The sequence below is a fragment of the Nannobrachium achirus genome, assembly GCF_963921795.1.
Source record: "Nannobrachium achirus genome assembly, chromosome: 8".
NCBI lineage: Eukaryota > Metazoa > Chordata > Actinopteri > Myctophiformes > Myctophidae > Nannobrachium > Nannobrachium achirus.
In genome coordinates, this window is record NC_137817.1 from 25,908,769 (window position 1) to 25,929,101 (window position 20,333).

General features: G+C 42.4%; 1 protein-coding gene across 1 annotated transcript in view; it reads right to left on the reverse strand.

The window, feature by feature from the left end:
• The window catches only part of egfem1 (EGF-like and EMI domain containing 1), a gene marked incomplete at its 5' end in the record, with an annotated part of 122,523 nt that extends 104,633 nt beyond the window's left edge, over nt 1-17,890 (reverse strand). Inside the window, 4 exons of the mRNA XM_080731783.1 lie at nt 11,408-11,512; nt 11,956-12,065; nt 12,576-12,710; nt 17,808-17,890. Of these exons, the coding sequence (XP_080587909.1) occupies nt 11,408-11,512; nt 11,956-12,065; nt 12,576-12,710; nt 17,808-17,890 (433 nt within the window). The remainder of the gene's footprint in view (nt 1-11,407; nt 11,513-11,955; nt 12,066-12,575; nt 12,711-17,807) is intronic.
• Nucleotides 17,891-20,333: the final 2,443 nt, after the last annotated feature.

Consider the following 20,333-nt stretch of genomic DNA (forward strand, 5'->3'; position numbering starts at 1 on the left):
CAGATTATTATTATTAACAGATTATCCTTCAGGTAATCCTTAATAACTATGAAATGTAGAGAGAGGGTGAGATCATTTAGCGACCTACAACTGGGTTGCAACCTGGTCGGTAGTTTTCAACGACTGGGTCGCTAAATCTACCGACTGGGTTGCTAAATCTACCGACTGGGTCGCTAAATCTACCGACTGGGTCGCTTACTGGAAATGTATTCAAAAGTTTTACCATGTATAAAGCTAGTGCCGCAAGGGTCCTAATACAACATGGCTTGCTCAATATGGAAGTTCATGTCACACCTGACATGTGTCAGCATTAAAATGTAGTAGTAATTATTCTGTCTGGCAAAGAAAGCTGAAACATCTAATACAGTTTCATGGGTACCTTCACCTCTAACCTCTAATAAGAAGAACAAGGACGGCTGTCAGCCAAAGCAAAGACCAAACTATCAGGGGTAATTGAAAGGGCTGTGCTGCAGATCCTTATGAAAACAAAGCACATCATGCCCAGACATCCACACTTCTGAAACGTTGTCACCACATATAGGGGCCATATTCCACATTTCTGTTAAAGACATCTTTGAAAAAGGACCAAAGCAAACAATGGGGCCTGTCTTCATTGTGTCCGCATGGTTCCCATTATATCTTAATTCAAAACACAGTCGGCAGTGTACCTTTGACACAATTAAGATCCTGTAATCTGTTAACTAGGCATTCCAATTATGGTCTGCAAGCCATGAGTGTTGAGATTGAACGGTGTTAAAGGTAGAGGTGATTATGTCATCCCCCTGTCAGCTGACAGTGTCTTAACTGTGAACCCTCACAGTTGACCAGTTTTTTCCCCCTTTATCTTCTTTAAGTAATTACTCAATAGGCTTGTGTTACTCAGCAGCCAAAACAAAAAGATTATAACTGTCTCATGGGACTATAGTGGCTCTAGCCATAAAATACCATGGAGAGTCATTCTCACAGAGAGGACAAACTCACTATGAATGTTGCACATGTTTATTTTATGTTGGGAAATCTTTCATGCCAATCTTCAAACTGTGTGATGGCTTAGCCAGGGAACTGGTTCTTTCTGTGTTTTTCTTTTCTTATTTTTTTTTTCATTCATTTATATACCGGTATGTGGAATTAGGCAGGCAATTGCCAATCTTGTCCAGCTTCTTGAGACAAAATAATGTAATTCTTACATTGTGTCCGGTAAAACTAGAACTAGCAGCTCTGTGGTCAGATTGGTCAACATGAGGACAGATGGCCCACTGAACTCTGTGTGACTAGGGAACAGTATGACCAGCTAACTGGTAACCATCAATGTCCTAGCACAGCGGTTCTCAAACTATGGGTCCCGACTCCCGACGCAAATTGGGTTTTCCTAGGATTATTTTGGTTCAATCTGTACCCTTGCGGTATTAAATTGCGATCGCGACGCGATGTAACATTACCCACCGGCTCGCTCGGAGTGCAGAGATCAATCCAAGCCGACAGACAACCAGATCAGACATTGAGAGTTAATGGGGTCCCTCTAAATACGGGGTTGTGCTAGAAAAAAGTTTGAAAACCCCTGTCCTATCACATGTGACATGGTTTAAGAATCACTGCTGGGGACCACACTTAAGTACACAGAACTGGTTAAAGACAAGGGCAATCTGTGCTATTGGCAAGAAGTCCAAATTAGACTGTTATGACTGGTCCTTTAACGCAGTGGTTGCCAAATGAAACTCCAGGTGTGCCTTGGGATTTTGTGACAACCACTCATTATTGTGACCGAAGGTCGCATTATTGCGACCGAAGGTCGCATTATACCCTGAAAAACCTCGTAGCTTGTCTGTCTGTCTGTCTGTCTGTCTGTCTGACTGTCTGTCTGGCTGTACAGGAAGTGATGTCAGTGTGATGTCAGTGAGTCACAGTGATGTGGTACAGAATGACTCATATATGGGCATAAAAAGGATGTCACGTGACCTTTCTGTGTGGAGTTTGCATGTTCTCCCTGTGTCTCCTAGGGTTGATACCCTCACAAAAACATGAACAAACTCCCCCCAGAATGACAACAACTAGAATCGTCAGAGAAACGCTGTGGTTGGCCAGATGGCCAAGAATTGGCACGACCTCGCACTTTAGGGCGAGTTCGCATGTCACCCTGAGGTGTCTTACTAGTCACTGCAACCCTACATAATAAACAACTAAGTGTCTGTCTGTCTGTCTGTCTGTCTGTCTGTCTGTCTGTCCGTCTGTCCGATGTCTGACATCACGATTGAATGTCTGTCTGTCCGATGTCTGACATCACGGACACAAAACAGAGCCCAAATTTGGAGATAACTGACATCACTGATACCGCCACCTGTACTGTGCATGCGGTGGTAACAGCTGCATGCTGAAACATTTGGAGATGACTGACATCACTGATACGTCTGGGTTCTCCAACGTTACTTCTGAGACTTCAATCCCTCATTATACTGTGCACACCCCATAACCCAAACTCTGCACATAATTCGGAGCACATACTGTATGTTCGAACAGGCAAAGACTAGTAAATACAGCTTTATACAAAATAAGAAGTTATGTTTTATGTACTATATCAGTACATTGTGCAGACTTATTTCCCAATACAGAGGCTGGCTATTTAATTAATTAATTAATTAATACGTGGCACCCCTACTTTTGGCATGTAATTATTGGTGAACATTTTCCCACAAATGTTCTCACAACGTGTTGCATCGTGAGCTTGTAGATCGTCTATTTTTGCTATGAATACAGGTGTGCCTTGATATTGTGTGAGCCTTGGGCACAAAATGTTTGACAACCACTGCTTTAATGCATCTGACTTTCAAATTTCATAGACTGCACCCTTTTGGAAAATGACTTCAAGGAGTCAGCAAGAACTCCAGTAGTATCTTCCCTGCTTGAATCTTAAAGTCTTTCACATGCTCTCTATTTAAGGCATACTGTATAGCAAGACCAGATACACTAATAAAACAGACACAGAGGAAATTTCTCCTGCTGTCCAGGGTCACTAGGATGTATGATGCTATTGCCAGATCAATGGAGGAGATGGGATCACATACTGCTTAATAGGCCATGGAGGACATCAGAGTTATAGCACAATATAAACTGAAGAAAATGGACCAGAGTTTTCCACAGTGGCACAGAGCACTTTCCCAGAGTTTCCCAAGATGCTCTAACTTTTTACCCTGATTCAAAGCATTTTATATAATGACTTTCACAACTTGTCCTGAATGCCATTCATGCTTCATTCATTATGACAAAGATGAAACCAGGAAATCCATATCATATGATTGCTTATTAAGGGCCATTCCGATTAAGATTGTACAAGAGAAAGTCTGCACAACCAAAACTCTAGTTCCAAGCTTCATTATACTGTACAAACACAACTCCAATGATGAAGTGAGAACATTAACATACATCTGGTCAATATAATCTTTACAAACACAATGACATTCGCCCATGTGCACGCGCGCGCACACACAATATAAGCCATCATGAGGAGAAATACCCTAGAGGACACTAAAACTGGCGGTGAGCACACAAAAATGCTGACTCACTCAGTTCAGCATTTTTGCCTACCCCAGCCCCAACTATGATTAGAAGAAGCAACATTATTCTTCATGTCTTCCCCTGACTCCAATAGACCCACAACCCATTGCATTTAGCAAGGTGCAAACATTGTTAATTCAATAAATTCTTTGACTGGAGTTGAACAATACAAGTCCCTGTCATGTCCAGGGGGTGTGCATCAAGCTGCCTCACGCTACAGAAACAGGAGATAGGCTCCTGCCCTATGGGCCAAGGCTCAGCCAGGCTAATATAAATGATCACCTCTACACTTCACATCAGGAAGTCATTTTGGTCCCCAGTGGTACATTAACCTGACACGTTAATAGTCTGTCTTACAGCATTGGGGTCACAGGCAGAGGAAGGTCCACGGCCAAATATCAACTTAGGGGTCCTTGACATAAAAAGGCACTGCCTTAATCTGACATGTTAGCCTGCCTTTATGGTTTATGAGTAGACATCCTCTTCTTTCTTTCAGCACAAAGCAATGATCCTTTAACACTAATCCATAATCGCCATTTCCACCCACCGTCCATCTAGGCTATGGGACCGCAATCTCGACTACAGGACCGTCGTTTCGTCTTTTTACAGTAAGCTAACGAGAGAGGATCTAAGTCATGACAACTATAAAATAAACTGCTGTAAAGTCAACCACACAGTAAAAGTATCAAATGCGTAACTTGGAGAGAGTACATATTTTAACCTCTGCCGTCCATATATACCCTCTTAAGCCAGATTTCGACTGCAGCTTTAGCACCACACCACACACAACAGCACACCACATAAGAATATCTCCATTTTCCATTACACAAAAGTACCCCATCTCAAATCCACAGGTAAGAGTTGCAGACTCCGGTCATTGACACTCCTTCATAGGTGGAGGTCATTGCATCTTGTCTAGCAATGTAATGTAGATGAGTGGCTAACTGTCCTGTATTCAAATGCACATGCGGCTATACCCCAGCTATCGGTAAGAAACAAATTGACCCTTTTAACTGTGATTATAATACAATATAAATTGTTAAAATGTATTACAACTATCCTAATTACAATACACTATAATCGATTATAACTGATTATAATACATTATAAATGATTATAATGTATTACAACTATGATAATTATAATAAACTATAATAGATTATAACCGTGATTACAATAAAGTATTAATGTATTACAACTATTACAACTATGATCATTATAATACACTATAATAGATTATCACATGATAACACAATAGAATCTATTATCATGTATTACAACTATATCCTGGTGGTCTAAATGAAAAGTCAGTGAGTGATCTGTCATTATGAAAGTGTTTGGCCCTGTTTGGCCTAGCTCAGACCTACTCTGGAGTGGATGTCTTTTTAGTTCCACTTTTAGTACCACTACCCAGGTCCTTGTAGTGGAAAACCTGGCACAAGTGGGCAGAGTGGTGTGTGTGGTGTTGGGCCATGTCAGTCGAAAAGGGGCTTAGAGGTAAATGAACACGTACTGTAGGACTTTACTCTGCAGGCTTCAATGGCTAGCACCAGATGGGATTTGTCCTTCTAATACTCTAATGTATTCTGTGTTCTCTTAACTTCCTTTCCGCTGATGAATTCAGTCGTTCCAACAAAGCAATGTTTGGTCTGAGGCGTAATAGTGAGACACAGGGGTGTCATTAACTGGCAGAGGGTAAACACCACCATCACAGAGGGAAACCTCAAGTGCCTTCAGCACTATCGTGTTTTAAGGCAAGCTTGACTTATGTCCAGGCTAGCTATCATCAACCTGCAGTGTGCAGTCAACGCTATGGCCGTGGTGTCAGAGGCAGAGACACATGCCAGTATGGATGACCCCCCCATGTCTCTCTGATATCAGAAATTGAAAGCAGGTGGGCGGCTGGCCCCCCACCCCTCGGCGAACACAGAGGCGGTGTACCACCACAGCTTGGCAGGAACACCAAAGAGAGCGATGTTCACAGGAGGCCAGACAATGATGAGTGCTGAAAAGAGGAGGGAGAGAGGGAGGTAGTGGAGCAAGGATTCTCCTCGAAAACTATTCCCAGAGACCAGGGTTGTCTTACATGTTCCTGTCAGCATGCATTCTCCCTCTATAGGAGCCTGAGTAGTGCTGAAAAGATGTGGTTGAAGATCCCACTGCTCATTGTCCTAACCATTCTTCTTCCTGCTCTGCATTTTGTGTAGCCTGTGAACAATTCAAGGTGGTCACGGCCTGAGTTATTAATCCTGATTTATACTTAGTTGTGTGCCAGTGCCGTGTGCCTAAAATAGCAGATCTACAGGCTCACAACAAATTGCACTGCGGTGCTGCAGGCTTGTAGATGGATGACACTGGTGCACAACTAAGTATAAATCAGGCTTTAAGATCCAAGGGTTTTTATGTTTTCTGAAAACATACTGTATGTCCACAGTGACACACAAACAGTATCAACAAGTGTTTTCTCTCAACATCAACTACAATGTATCTGTACCGCACCAAATTGCTGTTTCAGTGCCAGGGCATTAAATTCCAACAATTTAGCAAAGGAGACAAAGGAAGGACACCCGCTGTCTTTCTCCAAGAGCAATCCTGGTTTCTCCATGAATTTCTTTAAACTACTGTGGTTTAGCAGAGGCTGTTGAGAGCATCTGAGCTGAGAGAGACAGCAGTCTCTGACCCATGGGGGTCGATAAAGACTGATTTATCATAGTCGTGAGAACGGCAACTCACATGTTCTGTCACATGTTCTCTGGCTCTCTCACCAAGCTTTTCCATACTGTAGAAGCAGCATGCAGAGAGACAGACAGACAGACAGACAGACAGACACACAGACAGAGGAACCCACAGGTAGGCAGTCAGCCAGACAAGCAGATACAGTAGGCCAGTGGTTCTCAAAGTGGGATCCAGGGATCCCCAGGGGTCCTTGAGGGCGTTTCAGGGGGTCCCTAAGCCCCATTTCAAAGATAGCTCAAATAGCTGATTTATCTTCAAGCTCACAACGTGTCTCATCTCGCTGTTAGCTTGTAAATCTGCTATTTACTGTACAAAACGAATCCAGGTTGAAAGTGGTTAATTTAACTATAAATTCAGCTAGAAAGTAATGTAATGAGATAATATAAAGAATTATACACCGTATGAAGACAATTCAGAACATAGCAGCCATAGAATTCTGTACTTACAGTAATCTAACAACTAAGATCTTCTCTTATGGGGTTTCAAATTTGGGGGTCGTTGACATAATGTTTGAGAACCATTGCTGTAGACAGAACAGAGGATGCACATGTTACAGCAATACATACTGTATGTTTCACACAGCTGGATTATGACAAGCGAGGTGAATACCTCATAAATACATCCTACAAGACTTCAGCTTTCAGTAATACTTTTAGATATACATCAATACGAAGTATCTCTCTTTTTTAGCTGTGTGATTCCTGCAGGAATCGTATCTGCAAATGTACATAATCTGATTCTATGACTAGATAGCATGCCAATTTGCCAAGGTTTTGCCAGAGAAGGTCTAATTATTTATTCAACTTTTTTCTTTTCTTTTAAATCCATGTCGTAGTAGGGGGGCTCAGGCTATTTGGGGGTCCCGGTTTGGGAGTCGCTCTCCATTCCGACATGTCGCCACTCCGAAATTGACTTCTTATTGTAGGAGTGGCGACACTTCCATAGGGGTTAAGTTTAGGGTAAGGGCTAGAGATAGGGTTAGTGTCGGAATGGAGACATGTCGGAAAGGAGACATGTCGGAGTGGCGGGGTGTAACCTCCTGGTTTGGGAACCACTTCGTACTTAGTTGTCGCATCACATCTGTAATCTGTATACTCTATAACAAATACTGAAAAAAGAAACCTCCAATGAGGGTTAACTTCAAGAGACTACTGTCTCTATTCCCACCAACAACACTGAACACACACACACACACACACACACACTCACACACACACACACACACACACACACACACACACACACACACACACACACACACACACACACGCATGGACATACACACAATTTCCTGGTCCTTTTTGTCACTTTGTCCTTAATAGCTTTAACAGTCAATGAGCAAAGCTCATTGACTGTTCTCAGGAACTCAAATGAACGCAGAGGATTTGACTGTGCAGTAGTTTAACTCAGAGAGTGTACAAATGTAATATTTGTTGCATTTATACACTCTCTGAGTTATAAATTGATAGATTAATGCTGATGATTTAACTGTGCACCGTTAAAATGCAGGGAGTGAGAGATTATTCTGCTCTCACATAATAAACTATCCATATGCAGAGCATATGGATAGTTTATCGTTACACAATCCTTAAACGTATAGCCAGAACCTCATACCATACTGTAAAAAACGAAATCCTTAAGTTTCCCCTTAGGACATCTATTTGAGAAATGTACTGTAGGACTTGAAATGCTGCTGGTCTGTCCATTAGCCCTCTAAAAACAATCTAAAATATTGGCTTCAATATATCATAGCATCCCTAACGGACTGTAAAAAGGATTTTCCATTAAGATTCCCAACAACTTTTTTGGCTATACAAGTGTAGCCAACATGGTCTAAAAATAAATGTAACACTGGACCCCAAAATGAAATTACATGCTGAGCAGAGGTACAGGTGGGGGGAAACCTGGCTTACACTACGGCCATACAATAACTATGGCTGCAAGATGCTGGGGAGCCTAAATCCATCCACACCTCAGCTTGTTTTATTGCTGCTTCTGGACTTAAATACAAAAAATAACAGATCTACAAGCTCACAACCTGCCAGTGTGAGGTATTGCGAGATTGCAGATCTGCTTCAAGTGGTTAAGAAAGCGTTAAGTACAGAGGCAAGTGGCAACTTGTGTACAGTTTACTAAGTATATGGCGGTTAAGGACAGGAGAGAAACGAGAGGCAGAGAGTTGATGGTGGAGACTGAGGTGTATGGGGTTTTTGGTCGCGACGAGAGGTAGAGATAGAGAGTTGGAAAGCCAAGAGGAAGAGAACGGGCTGTCCACCCCGCTGTGTGAAAACCAAAGACACTCTGTGAAAACAAACGAGCACGAAAAGCTCTCACAAACAAACTGTGACGTGTCCCTGTGAAATCTCTCAGCCAGCGGAAGAGCTGTGTGAAGAGCCAGCAGGCAGGGCCTTCTTTTTTGGGGATGTTAGCGCAAAGGAGGGAAGACCCCTGGGATTGCATGTTTGTGTGTGCTTGTATTACTATACACGTGAGGGCCAAAACTCCCCAAAATATAGCAGAAGTCAAATTGACATATGATGACTTTTTTCTTGGTCTTCACAAGAAATTGTTTTGTTTTATGGTCATAAACAATTGCTGATCTACAAGCTCACCGATTATTTGGCTATTGTTCAGCAATTTTCAATGCTGTCGTGGTAATACAAGTTTAGTAATACAAGCGGGTGTGTATGAAATGCATGAGTGGAGGAATGTGATGCTTCACATTTTGAGGCTGTTCCTCAGAGGATAATGGAAATATGGAAATAATTTTCAAATACGGTTATCCTTGTTCTGTGTGTGCGTGTGTGTGTGTGTGTGTGTGTGTGTGTGTGTGTGTGTGTGTGTGTGTGTGTGTGCGTGTGTGCGTGCGTGCGTGCGTGCGTGCGTGCGTGCATGAGTGAGTGCGTATGCGCAGGGGGTGCAACCTTGCCTTGAATGGGAAACTAAATGTCATCCTGTGTGTGTTGGTGTGTTGACCTAGATCACAGGGGGTCAAATAAAAGTCAGAACAGAAAACACTGATCTGACTGAAGAGGAACAGCTCTGCATTGTACCAGCTCACACCCTGGGTCAAGATTGTTTAGCTGCACCAAAGGTGGCAGGTCCGGTTTCAGGTTTGAGTGTGTGTGTGTGTGTGTGTGTGTGTGTGTGTGTGTGTGTGTGTGTGTGTGTGTGTGTGTGTGTGCGTGCGTGCGTGCGTGCGTGCGTGCGTGCGTGCGTGCGTGCGTGCGTGCGTGCGTGCGTGCAGCATATATGCATGCTAGAGAGAGAGATAGTCGTGTTTGTCTCCTTTTAAATGGGATCTAATTCTAAAGTGCTCTATGGGGCTTTTAAGCCGTGACATCATTTTGTAGGCAGAGGAGAATCTGCCCCCAGAGCATTTTCTGTCCCTCGCTATTTAAAAAATCACACCCGTGTGAACTGAGCGGTGGTTTACCCACCTCATAGATCATGTGTACCAATTTTTGTGACATTTGAAGAAAATATGTAGGAAAAGGAGCAAAAAGTGTGTTTTGGAGAAAATTCAAGATGGCGGAAAATCTATCCTGGCGCAAATGGGCGTGGCCTATATGGGGAGATGCGTCTTGACCCAAGGAATCCAGGGAAAAAAGAATTTTAATTTTCCAATCTGCGGTTCAAGAGTTACGGGGCAAAACGCAAAGTGGGCCATTATAGCGCCACCATGAGGCCGAGTGATGTAATTATTTTTGGATTCATTCTTAAAATCATTATGAATCTCCTCTCCGAGGTTTGAAACTGTAGCTCCTATGGTTTACGAGAGAAAAATACTTTTAACAAGACAATTAAGCGTAGTTTTTTACCGATTACGTCGGCATGGTAAGGCGGATCGGAACGAAAGGTAATAGCACACCATTCCCGGCCGAGCCGCACATTTTGATGTATATATTGCGCGAGTGGCGTAAATGGTGCGGCACTAGTTACGCGCCGAAGTTTAGGCTACATACAGACACGGACGGACGGACGGAGACCCACACACACGGCCACGTATAGGAGCGTTGTGACCACCGCTCAAAAACAACGACTAAAAAATAATGACTAAAGTATCATTCTAACACTTTCCTTTCAATAACAAAGAGAAGAAAAATGTGTAAATAGTAAAAATAGTAAAAAGATTCACGGAAACTGGGGGCAGAAATTCTCCTCTGCCTACAAAATGATGTCATACTTAACAGCCCCATTGGGCAATCAGTGATGTTGTTTAATTACTGATTCAAATGTAAGAGGCATTCATTCACGACATAATTTATTTTCCTCTTTTCCGATTCTTGCTACTGTCAATTTCACCTGCCATATATATTGCCTCTCGAGTTTATAACACGTTACAAGCTCTGTTACAGTGTCATGGCGACTCCTTCAGCGGCACAGCACGTGCCCTCATTAACATCCAGGTTTCTGAGAACGAAGTCAGGGTTGAGTTAGCCACAGCCCCCCTGGCTCCAGTCTTCAAAGGAAACCGCTCTTCCTAGAATGCACTTCTGCTACCTTTAATAAACCCAGAGTTCCCCACAGAGCAACCTGAGCCAATCACAGACTCTGGATAGCCTCATTTATCTTTTTACAAACTGAAAGCATGAGGTCTGATCTCGTTCCCCTGGAACTTTAACAACACACTACTCTCTCCTGAAGACGTGGGAAGTTTGGGCTCAGAGCAGCGGTGCAACACTCAATTAGCTTAACCCATAACTGGTTGCAAAAAATGGAATATCTGCTTTGCATGAGTGTGGGTGATAGATTTATGTTGGCATTTTTATGCTTTATTATTTCAGATAGCAGTATAGAGAGTAGGGATGGGACGATAAAATTATCGTTTATCGCGATAAAAAACACTTGTATAGTGGAGATTTAATTTATCGTGATATCGTCCTCCGTCATGCACTGGGATCAATTCACCTTTCATTTGCCGAGCTGCATATCCAGTATCATTTAAACCTTCTATAATTGGTCTTTGCCAAAGAATTGCCGATCTACAAGCTCACAACGTGTTGAATTGCGACACGTTGTGAGCTTGTAGATCTGCTATTTTTTGGCAAATGTTCCGCCCCAGGATAATGGATTTTTTGTCCCATCCCTAACAGAGAGAGATATGGTGATAATAACTCACCATATTGGCAGCGTGTCCCTTGGAAGCCTTGTGGACACTGACATATCTGGTCTCCACTCTCTGCACACCTGCCTCCATTGAAGCAGGTATTGGCACCACACACCCCTGCACAGCACAAGGCGCCACATTCAGCATATAGAACATAACAGATATGTGCTTGGCCATCAGTTCACCCATCTATCTATTCCATGATCCATCCATCCGTCCGTCCGTCCGTCCGTCCGTCAGTTCATCCATCCATCCGTCCATCCATCTCTCCAATGGATGGACCGATGCAGCGTTCAATTCACTTGGGGGGATGTGAGTGTGAGCTTGTAGATGGGCTATTTGACATACACATTAGTATATATGACTCAAGTGTTTAAGAAAGTGTGTGGTTTTTTTTTTACAAATTGAACCCTGCATCTATCTATTCCATTGATCTATCTATCCAATGGATGGATAGATGGATGATAGATAGATGGATGGATGAATGGATCCATGGGCCATCTATTGATGGATTAATTGAATAGATAGATACAAACTGTAAATGAAGCATCACTACTTACTGTGCAAACAGCCCCTTTCATCCCCCTTCTGCGTCCACCCAGGACAGCACTTATAGACTGTGTGCAAATCCATGTTATACACCTGCCTATAGGTGGTATAGTAACCTGTCCTGAAGAAGAAAACATTACAGTGTTGCAGAAAAGTAGGAATTCAGTTTGTATGTAAATACTGCTGACTGTCTGGTGCGTCTTTCTACATTGTATATACAAATAATTATAAAAGATACTGTTTTTTTGCTTAGTTTAATGCTTCATGCCACTAAAGGTTTTCAGAAATCTGGGTGAAAACTTTGTGGCATGAATAATATGGCCGGATGGATGAAAATGTTTTGTGGCATGATGAAAATTAAACTAAGCAAACAGATGACCCTTTATTTTGTCACACTAAATTACATTCCCAGATTTCCCACCACGTTGTACATAATTGTGTGAATGCGAAGTAAAAGCCCAAGACAATGTTTGTGCTGGACATCTTCCAGCTGTGGGTGTGCCTAAATCTAGAATAATTATACATTTAAATAATATTCCCCTGAACATGTGTATTTTCATTGAATTGGCCTAATCATGAAAACATTATAAGATCTAGTCTAGTCCATTGTGAATGGAGTAGTGGTCCTCACCTCCTCTCGTAGCCCACACACCAGCGGTGGTCAGTGCAACCCTGCCTCCATACCTTGACCATACGGGTGAATGCCTGGACACAAGGCTGACGTGCCCCCAGCATGGACATCTCCTGGTCGGCACACACATTTGGCCTGCACACAAGACAGAGAGAGAAAGCCAGGGATAGATATGCATGAAGACAGACAGACAGATATGAAAATAAATGGAAGGAGAGAGGCACACACAGAGGAAGGGGGATGGTGAAATGTTTAAAAACAGGCTGTGACAGACACTAAAGTGCTTTTAATAATTTTTTAATAGAATTTGTAAGAGCACTACAGCCACCCAGAATCGTCTACTCTTGGCTCACACCAACGCAGCAGTGTGCAACCAGCTTAAAGGAGTAGTTCACCCCCAAAATTACTTTTTTTCTATTGATTAGTCACGCCATGGAGACTAGAGTTCAATAATATGTCTTTGTTTTTGTCACATTCCTAAGACCAAAATGTGATAACAATAAATGTACCCCCATTCGTTCCGGATGGGGACCCGTTTCGAAACGGGTCCCCATCCGGAATCAATGGGGGTAAATTTACTCGAATCAAATTTTTGTCTTAGGAATGTGACAAAAACCAAAAAATATTATTGAACTCTAGTCTCCATGGCGTGACTAATCAATAGAAAAAAGTCATTGATTGATTGATTGATTGATTGATTGATTGAAGAATTTATTAGAAGTTTGCAATAGAAAAAAGTACAGTTTCATGACAGTACAAATCACTGGTACAAGGTCAACTAAAAGGAGATCCTAGAAAGCCGAGGCTTATTTCCACAGGAACCACACTTTAAGTATCTCATATAACATTGAAAGACAGACGGATAGAACATAGTACTTTATCTAGGATAATATCAGTTTCAAAAGCATAACATCAAATACAAAAGGCAGAATACAAAGAAAAGGGGGGGGGGAGCATGGGGGCTTAGTCTATTTACAAGTCACGGGTAGCTGCTGTCTGAAGGTGACTTTTCATACCAATTTTGAAGGAGGCTAGGGATTTGCTCTCCTTTAGGGCTTGTGGAAGGGCGTTCCACATGTTGATGGTATAGCAGGAGAACGAGTTAGCGCCTTGTTTAGTGTTAAATCTACGCTGATGATGATTAGTGGAGCTGCCTCTGGTGTTATGGTCGTGAACATCCTTGACCTTTAAGAAGTAGTTTGTCAGGTACATGGGAATCTTGGAGGTGTAGTGTATCTTGTACACCAGGCCCATTGCAAGATGCTGTACTCTGTCAGCTACTTTGAGCCACCCCACGCTTTCGTGGTGATGCTCAGTAAGGTGGGTCAGAGGAGGGAGACCAAGCACAACCCTAATTAGTTTGTTTTGGGCTGTTTGGAGCTTTAGCTTTAAGGCAGCTGGGGCGTCGCGATACCAGACAAGGACTCCGTAATCAATGAGGGGCCCAATAAGAGCACCTCCTAGTGTCTTTCGGGATTTAATATTGATCAGCGGGGCAACTCTTTGCAAGAAGCGAATTCGTTGATTGACTTTATTGATTACCTTGGTGGTCATTTTTTCACTGGATAGGTTAGCCTCCAGGATGCAACCCAGGTAGCAGATGTGTTTTTTTCTTTCTATCACAGTGTCACCTACTTTAATTGTGAAGTTCTCAACTAGGCTAAGTTTCTGACTAGATCCAAAGAGGATACATTCAGTTTTGCCTAGGTGAATTGAGAGTCTGTTGTCATTGAGCCAGGTGCAGATCTTGTTAAGTTCACAGTTAAGGGCCTTTTCAACCTGCAATATGTCTCTGCCTGAGACTAGGAGAGCCGAGTCATCCGCGAACAGAAACAGATTGCAGTCACAAGCAGATGACATGTCGTTTACGTATATTAAGAACAACAGTGGTCCTAGTATACTCCCTTGAGGTACTCCACAGTTTACTGGGAGGGGGGGGGACAGGGTTCCGTTGACTTCCACCATCTGTTCCCTCCCCACCAAGTAAGAGTGCATCCATCTCACTGCTGTGCTACCAGTAAGACTCCCTAATCGGGAGATAAGCGACCGTTGGTCGCTTATCTCCACAAATATCACAACCTCCACCTCTCACGTCATACGGGTAGCCATAGTTACACCTGGAATGTTGAATCTCCATATATGGAGATAACCTACGCATCACACAAAGTCTGACCTCACCAGCCCATACTTGGGCATGGACGACTTATATCTCCATATACAGAGATGGCCATATATGGAGATACGATGACATCACAGAGTCCACAGCTGATGATGTGGCGTGATGTCATACAATACACAAACAAGCCCTATATAAAGGGGCAATTCTCACCAGGGAAGAGAGCATTGCCTGGAATGTTGAATCTCCATATATGGAGATAACCTACGCATCACACAAAGTCTGACCTCACCAGCCCATACTTGGGCATGGACGACTTATATCTCCATATACGGAGATGGCCATATATGGAGATACGATGACATCACAGAGTCCACAGCTGATGATGTGGCGTGATGTCATACAATAAACAAACAAGCCCTATATACTGATGCGATACGATGACATCACAGAGTCCACAGCTGATGATGTGGCGTGATGTCATACAATAAACAAACAAGCCCTATATACTGATGCGGAGATATGAGCAGGGCAAAGGTGTGACGTGTGACGTGTGACCGACCGACCGACCGACCGACCGACCGACCGACCGACCGACGGACGGCCGGTGGAGGTTTTCATAGTAAACTGCTCCCTGACGGTCGCAATCAAGACCAATAGCTTTGAGTTTTTCAATCAGAATAGAATGATCGACGGTGTCAAATGCCTTCTGGAGGTCCAGCATGACCATGCCGCAATATTTGCCATCGTGAATTTCACGTTTGATGTAATCATTCAAATAGATGAGGCATGTATCTGTGGAATGGGACTCTCTGAAGCCAGAGGGGGTGAACTACTCCTTTAAAGGACCTACACCATGAATTTTCACTTTTTCTATTTTAAAACCTTTTTTTGGGGTCCCACTGGCACCTTCTAAAGTCCTATTTCTGACCGTTGTGTCTTTCTCTGGTTTTGGGAAGACAGAGATGAAAAGCTTTCCACGGGTTCTCAGAACAGTGCTGTTCTGAGAGTTGATCCGTGTGACGTCACACGGATTCCTGTTTTTTTTTTCAGAGTCAAAAAAATTTCAAAACATTTTTCAAAAAAGATTTTTTTTAAAAAAAAAAATTTCAAAACATTTTTTTTTCAAAAAAAAAATTTTCCAAATTTTTTTTTTTCAAAAAATGTTTTTTTCAAAAAACTTTTTTTTTCAAAAACTTTTTTTTTTCAAAAAAATGTTTTTTTTCAAAAAAATGTTTTTTCTCAAAAAACTTTTTTTTTTCAAAAAAATGTTTTTTCTCAAAAAACTTTTATTACTATTTTTATTACTATACTATTATTTGTTGTCAACGTGGGGTCCGGGGAGGAGTGAAGAGGAGGGGAGGGGGGAGGGGTGGAAAAACCCCACTAGATGCGCCCCTGAGCAAACAGAGGCCGTTTTGGTATTGCAGCTGGAGAGCCTCATTATAGTAGAGCTAGAACAAACAAAAAGAATGGTCAGAGTGTTTGTTGAGGGTTAAAACCTGTCTAAGACTCAATTTTGAGCATATATTTATACAAAAAATATAGTTTTAAAAGCATGGTGTAGGCCCTTTAAGCTGGTTGCACACTGCTGCGTTGGTGTGAACTGGGATGTGTAACCGTATGAACTTACTATACATATACATAATGCCCTCAAACATGTTTTGCACACTCACCACATTGCATGAAAAATAAATTCACCACATGCATTTGTGCAACTCAGTAGCAGCCAGCTTATGCTATAGCAGTGGTTCTCAAACTTTTTAAATTCCAAAGACCCTCATCTTAAGACCTGTATTTGGCACACTCTCAAGGAACCCTGGCTGAGGGTCACGGGACCCCACTTTGAAAACCACTATATTTACTATACTACGCTTCTTCTTAAGTTGTATACTGTAGCGCAGGGGCGTCACACCAAATTCTGGGCCCTGGGTACAAGGATTCACTGCGGGCCCCCCATGAATGTTAACTATTGAAAAATAGCAGATATACAAGCTCACAGCGCGGCACCGAGTGCCGCGCTGTGAGCTGTGAGCTATTTTTTGAAAAATCGTGAAAATGTGTGCAAGAAACCTATGTCAAGGACCCCCAAGATGATATTTGGCCACGGACCCCGATCTCAAAATATTTAGTTCCAGGGACCCCCAGAAGCAAAATTTGAGTTAGAAATGTTCGCTTAAAAAATACATATATTCAAAGATTTTCACACATTTTCACAACTTTTCAAAAATAGCAGATCTACAAGCTCACAGCGCGGCACTCGGTGCCGCGCTGTGAGCTTGTATATCTGCTATTTTTCAATAGATAAAGTTATTAGGGCCCCTCCACCTTGGACCCCAGTAACTCAGTCCCACTTTCCTACCCCTTGTGACGCCCCTGCTGTAGCGTGATCAAGTGTGCTTGAAAAATGCCATGGTCTGAACACCCAATAAACAACAAATTAAACACCACAGGAAACGGTTATGTTTGCATGTGTCCGGTGTGTGGCTTTGTGTGGGGAATGATGTATACTGAGTGTATACATCTCTCTATGTTATTGTACACAGATGTGCAGTAAGCCCACATCACTTGAAATCACAGTGTTTTTGGGTCAGGTACTCAAAAGCATCCAGAGGTGTATTTGCAGCAGGCCATCTGGATTCAATATTGAGTTGCCATGGGTTAATTAGAGGAAGTACTAACCCTCCCTGGTAATGAACAATACTCAAGTGTACATGTCCAGCACACCGTTTAGTCTCTGAAACATGTCATAAGGTTAGCATGCCTATTACAAAGAATCTGCAATATGCATCAACAGCACAATACTGCATGGACAACATCATAGGGGCCAGGAAAGTGCTCCTCCTACTGGGCAAATAGTGAATACAAAACAATATTCAAAAGAGTGAAAGAATAGCCTAATATTAGCATCATGCAATTGCAAAACAGATGGTTCAAACACAGATTCGCATTTTAATAATTAACCTCTATTTACTATATGCAGATATTATCACACGATCAAGCGTTTACTGTGTTAAAACAAATTTAAAATGTAAATATCTCATCTGTGACTGACTATTCATCAAGTAGTTAGCTAGGAATGCCCGATGAGCAGAACAAAATTGCAAAACACTTACATGCCAACCTGCAACTCCAAAGACGATGCGATGCGTGCGGTGTTTAACGATATCACACACCAAATGATAATGTCCATGAACATTATTAATCTTGTTGAAAGAGCGAGAGAATAAGTTGTTGAGTTGGCGCAGCGCAGCAGCCTTTGTCCGTCAAATGATGCACATCCTCGAGGATGTCAGGATCCTGACATTGAATGAAGCGCATGCCTTGAGACCCGGCAGAAAAGCGCTTATAGTTATTCCACAATGATCCAGCAGTCAATCAATCAGCCACTCACTGCTGTAATACTCTACTCTGCAGTCTGCAGCTCTGCACAGCGACTAACTACTGACTAGTCTGCTCCACTTGTCTCGTTTCGTGTCTCTGAGTGGGTTGAACGTTTTTGAGTGGAGTGGACGCAGTGTGAACGCAGTGTCCGTCACTCACTCAAACACACACACGCACACACACACACACACACACACACACACACGCGCGCGCGCGCACACACACACACACACACACACACACACACACACACACACACACACACACACACACACACACACACACACTTGAGAGTAATAAAATAACATAAAATAAAAACTAGGGCTGTGTAACAAAAAATGCAAATAATAATAATACAATAAAATCATAACAAATTAAAGTTACAAATATTGTTACAATATAGTACAGATAAGGAAGGTATTGTAGGCTAATGAGTAGGCAGGCCTAAATCCTCTTCAGCAAAAATCGAATACAGACAGTAACACATTATGATAGGCCTACATACTGTATAGGCCTACATTAGTGCAAGTTAACAGTGTTAGCAAATCCACAAGGTGCATTATCAGATTGAGTGCAGTTGTTCACCTGCTATAATAATGTGTCCTTCAGGGAGGAGGGAGCTAGCATCCCTGTAAGGATGGTCGAGCCCACCATGCCACCAGTGTGAACTTGATGGTATTGAGGATGAGGATGGTAGGAGAGGAGTGTGACAGCCCACCCTGACAAGAAGTCCAGGATCCAAGCACACACCACTGGGTTCAATCCCAGGTCAGCCTGGTGGTGGGGACTGTTAAAGGCTGAGCTGTAGTCAATGAATAACAGCCTGACATAGGCCCCCTCCCTGTATGGGATGGGAGAAAGTGGCATGCAGAACCTTGGAGTTGATTCATCAGTAGAGCTGTTGTAATGGTGGTCAAACAACAGTGGGTGCAAGGTGCTGGGGAGAGAAGAGCAGATGTGTTTTGTGTAAGGCTCTCAAAGCACTTGGCCACTGAGGTCAAAGCCATCAGTTTTTCAGGCTGGTTGAGGAAGCTTTCTTGGGGACAGGGACAATGGGGGACTTCTTGAATAAGGACCACGGACTGGGTGAGGGAGAGGTTGAATATGCTGGTGAACACTGGCACCAAGAGATCAGCATGGGTCTTGATGAGTTGCTGCCAGCTGCCCGGTGGGCCTGGCACTACCATACTGGCTAAAAACATATTTATTCAAATAAGTTCACAGCAAATAAAATCATCAACCTGTATGTATGAGGTATCACCAAATTAATAGTTTGACGTGAAATAGCCTACTCACAGACACATGTTAACACATAAATAAGCTCATGACCTTGGACATTTACATTTAGCAGCCTTGAGTGCAACAGCATGTTAATCTCTAGATCACCAACATTAAGTAACCATGTGTACTGGATTCCAAGGATCAGACTGATCTAATGGCCTATCAATGATCCTATAGAATAAAGAGAAATTTAAAAATGCAAAAATAAATGTTACAGAAGTAAGAGCTAAAGGATAGATGATAGAAATTACTTTTAAACATAGGAACACCAGGGTTTGAGATGAATCAAAACTACAATCAAAATGATACAAAGGAAGCTTTTTTCTGATCTTGTCAGTTCTTCAACACCTATAGAATGTGATGTGATTGGCGTAATACTCAACTTCATACACTGCGTTCTACAGTACATGGAATTACAAATATTTTATTATTTTGTTTAACTCAGCATACTTACTTACTTACTGTTTAGACTCTTTTTTTTTTGTTCTCTCATTTTTCTTTTCTTTACATATCTACTGCATAGTACTGTGTTCTATTCGTCTGTCATCCAATGTTATATGAGATACTTAAATTTTCCTGTGGAAATAAGCTTAGTCTTTTCATGGATCTCCTTTTAGCAGACCTTGTACCAGTGAACTGTACCGTCATGAAACTGTACCTTTTCCTATGCAAACTTCTAATAAAGTCTTCAATCAATCAATCAATCAATATGATCCCTCCGCTGCGGAGTGATACCCACGTAATTGCAGTGATCCAATGAGGGGAAACCATAACTCTTGTGCTGCACTATTAATCTAGAACACATTGAGCAGAAAGTTTGATTGCAAATATTAAACACCTGTCCTAAAACAAGGCAGCCTCCCAGTGATGTTCAAAACAGCACCACCCTCTGGCGGACATGAGACATCAGTCTCAGCCAGCACACTTTTGTACTTTTAGTGTCCTTGACTCTAACTTGAGTATTTCCAATGTCCTAG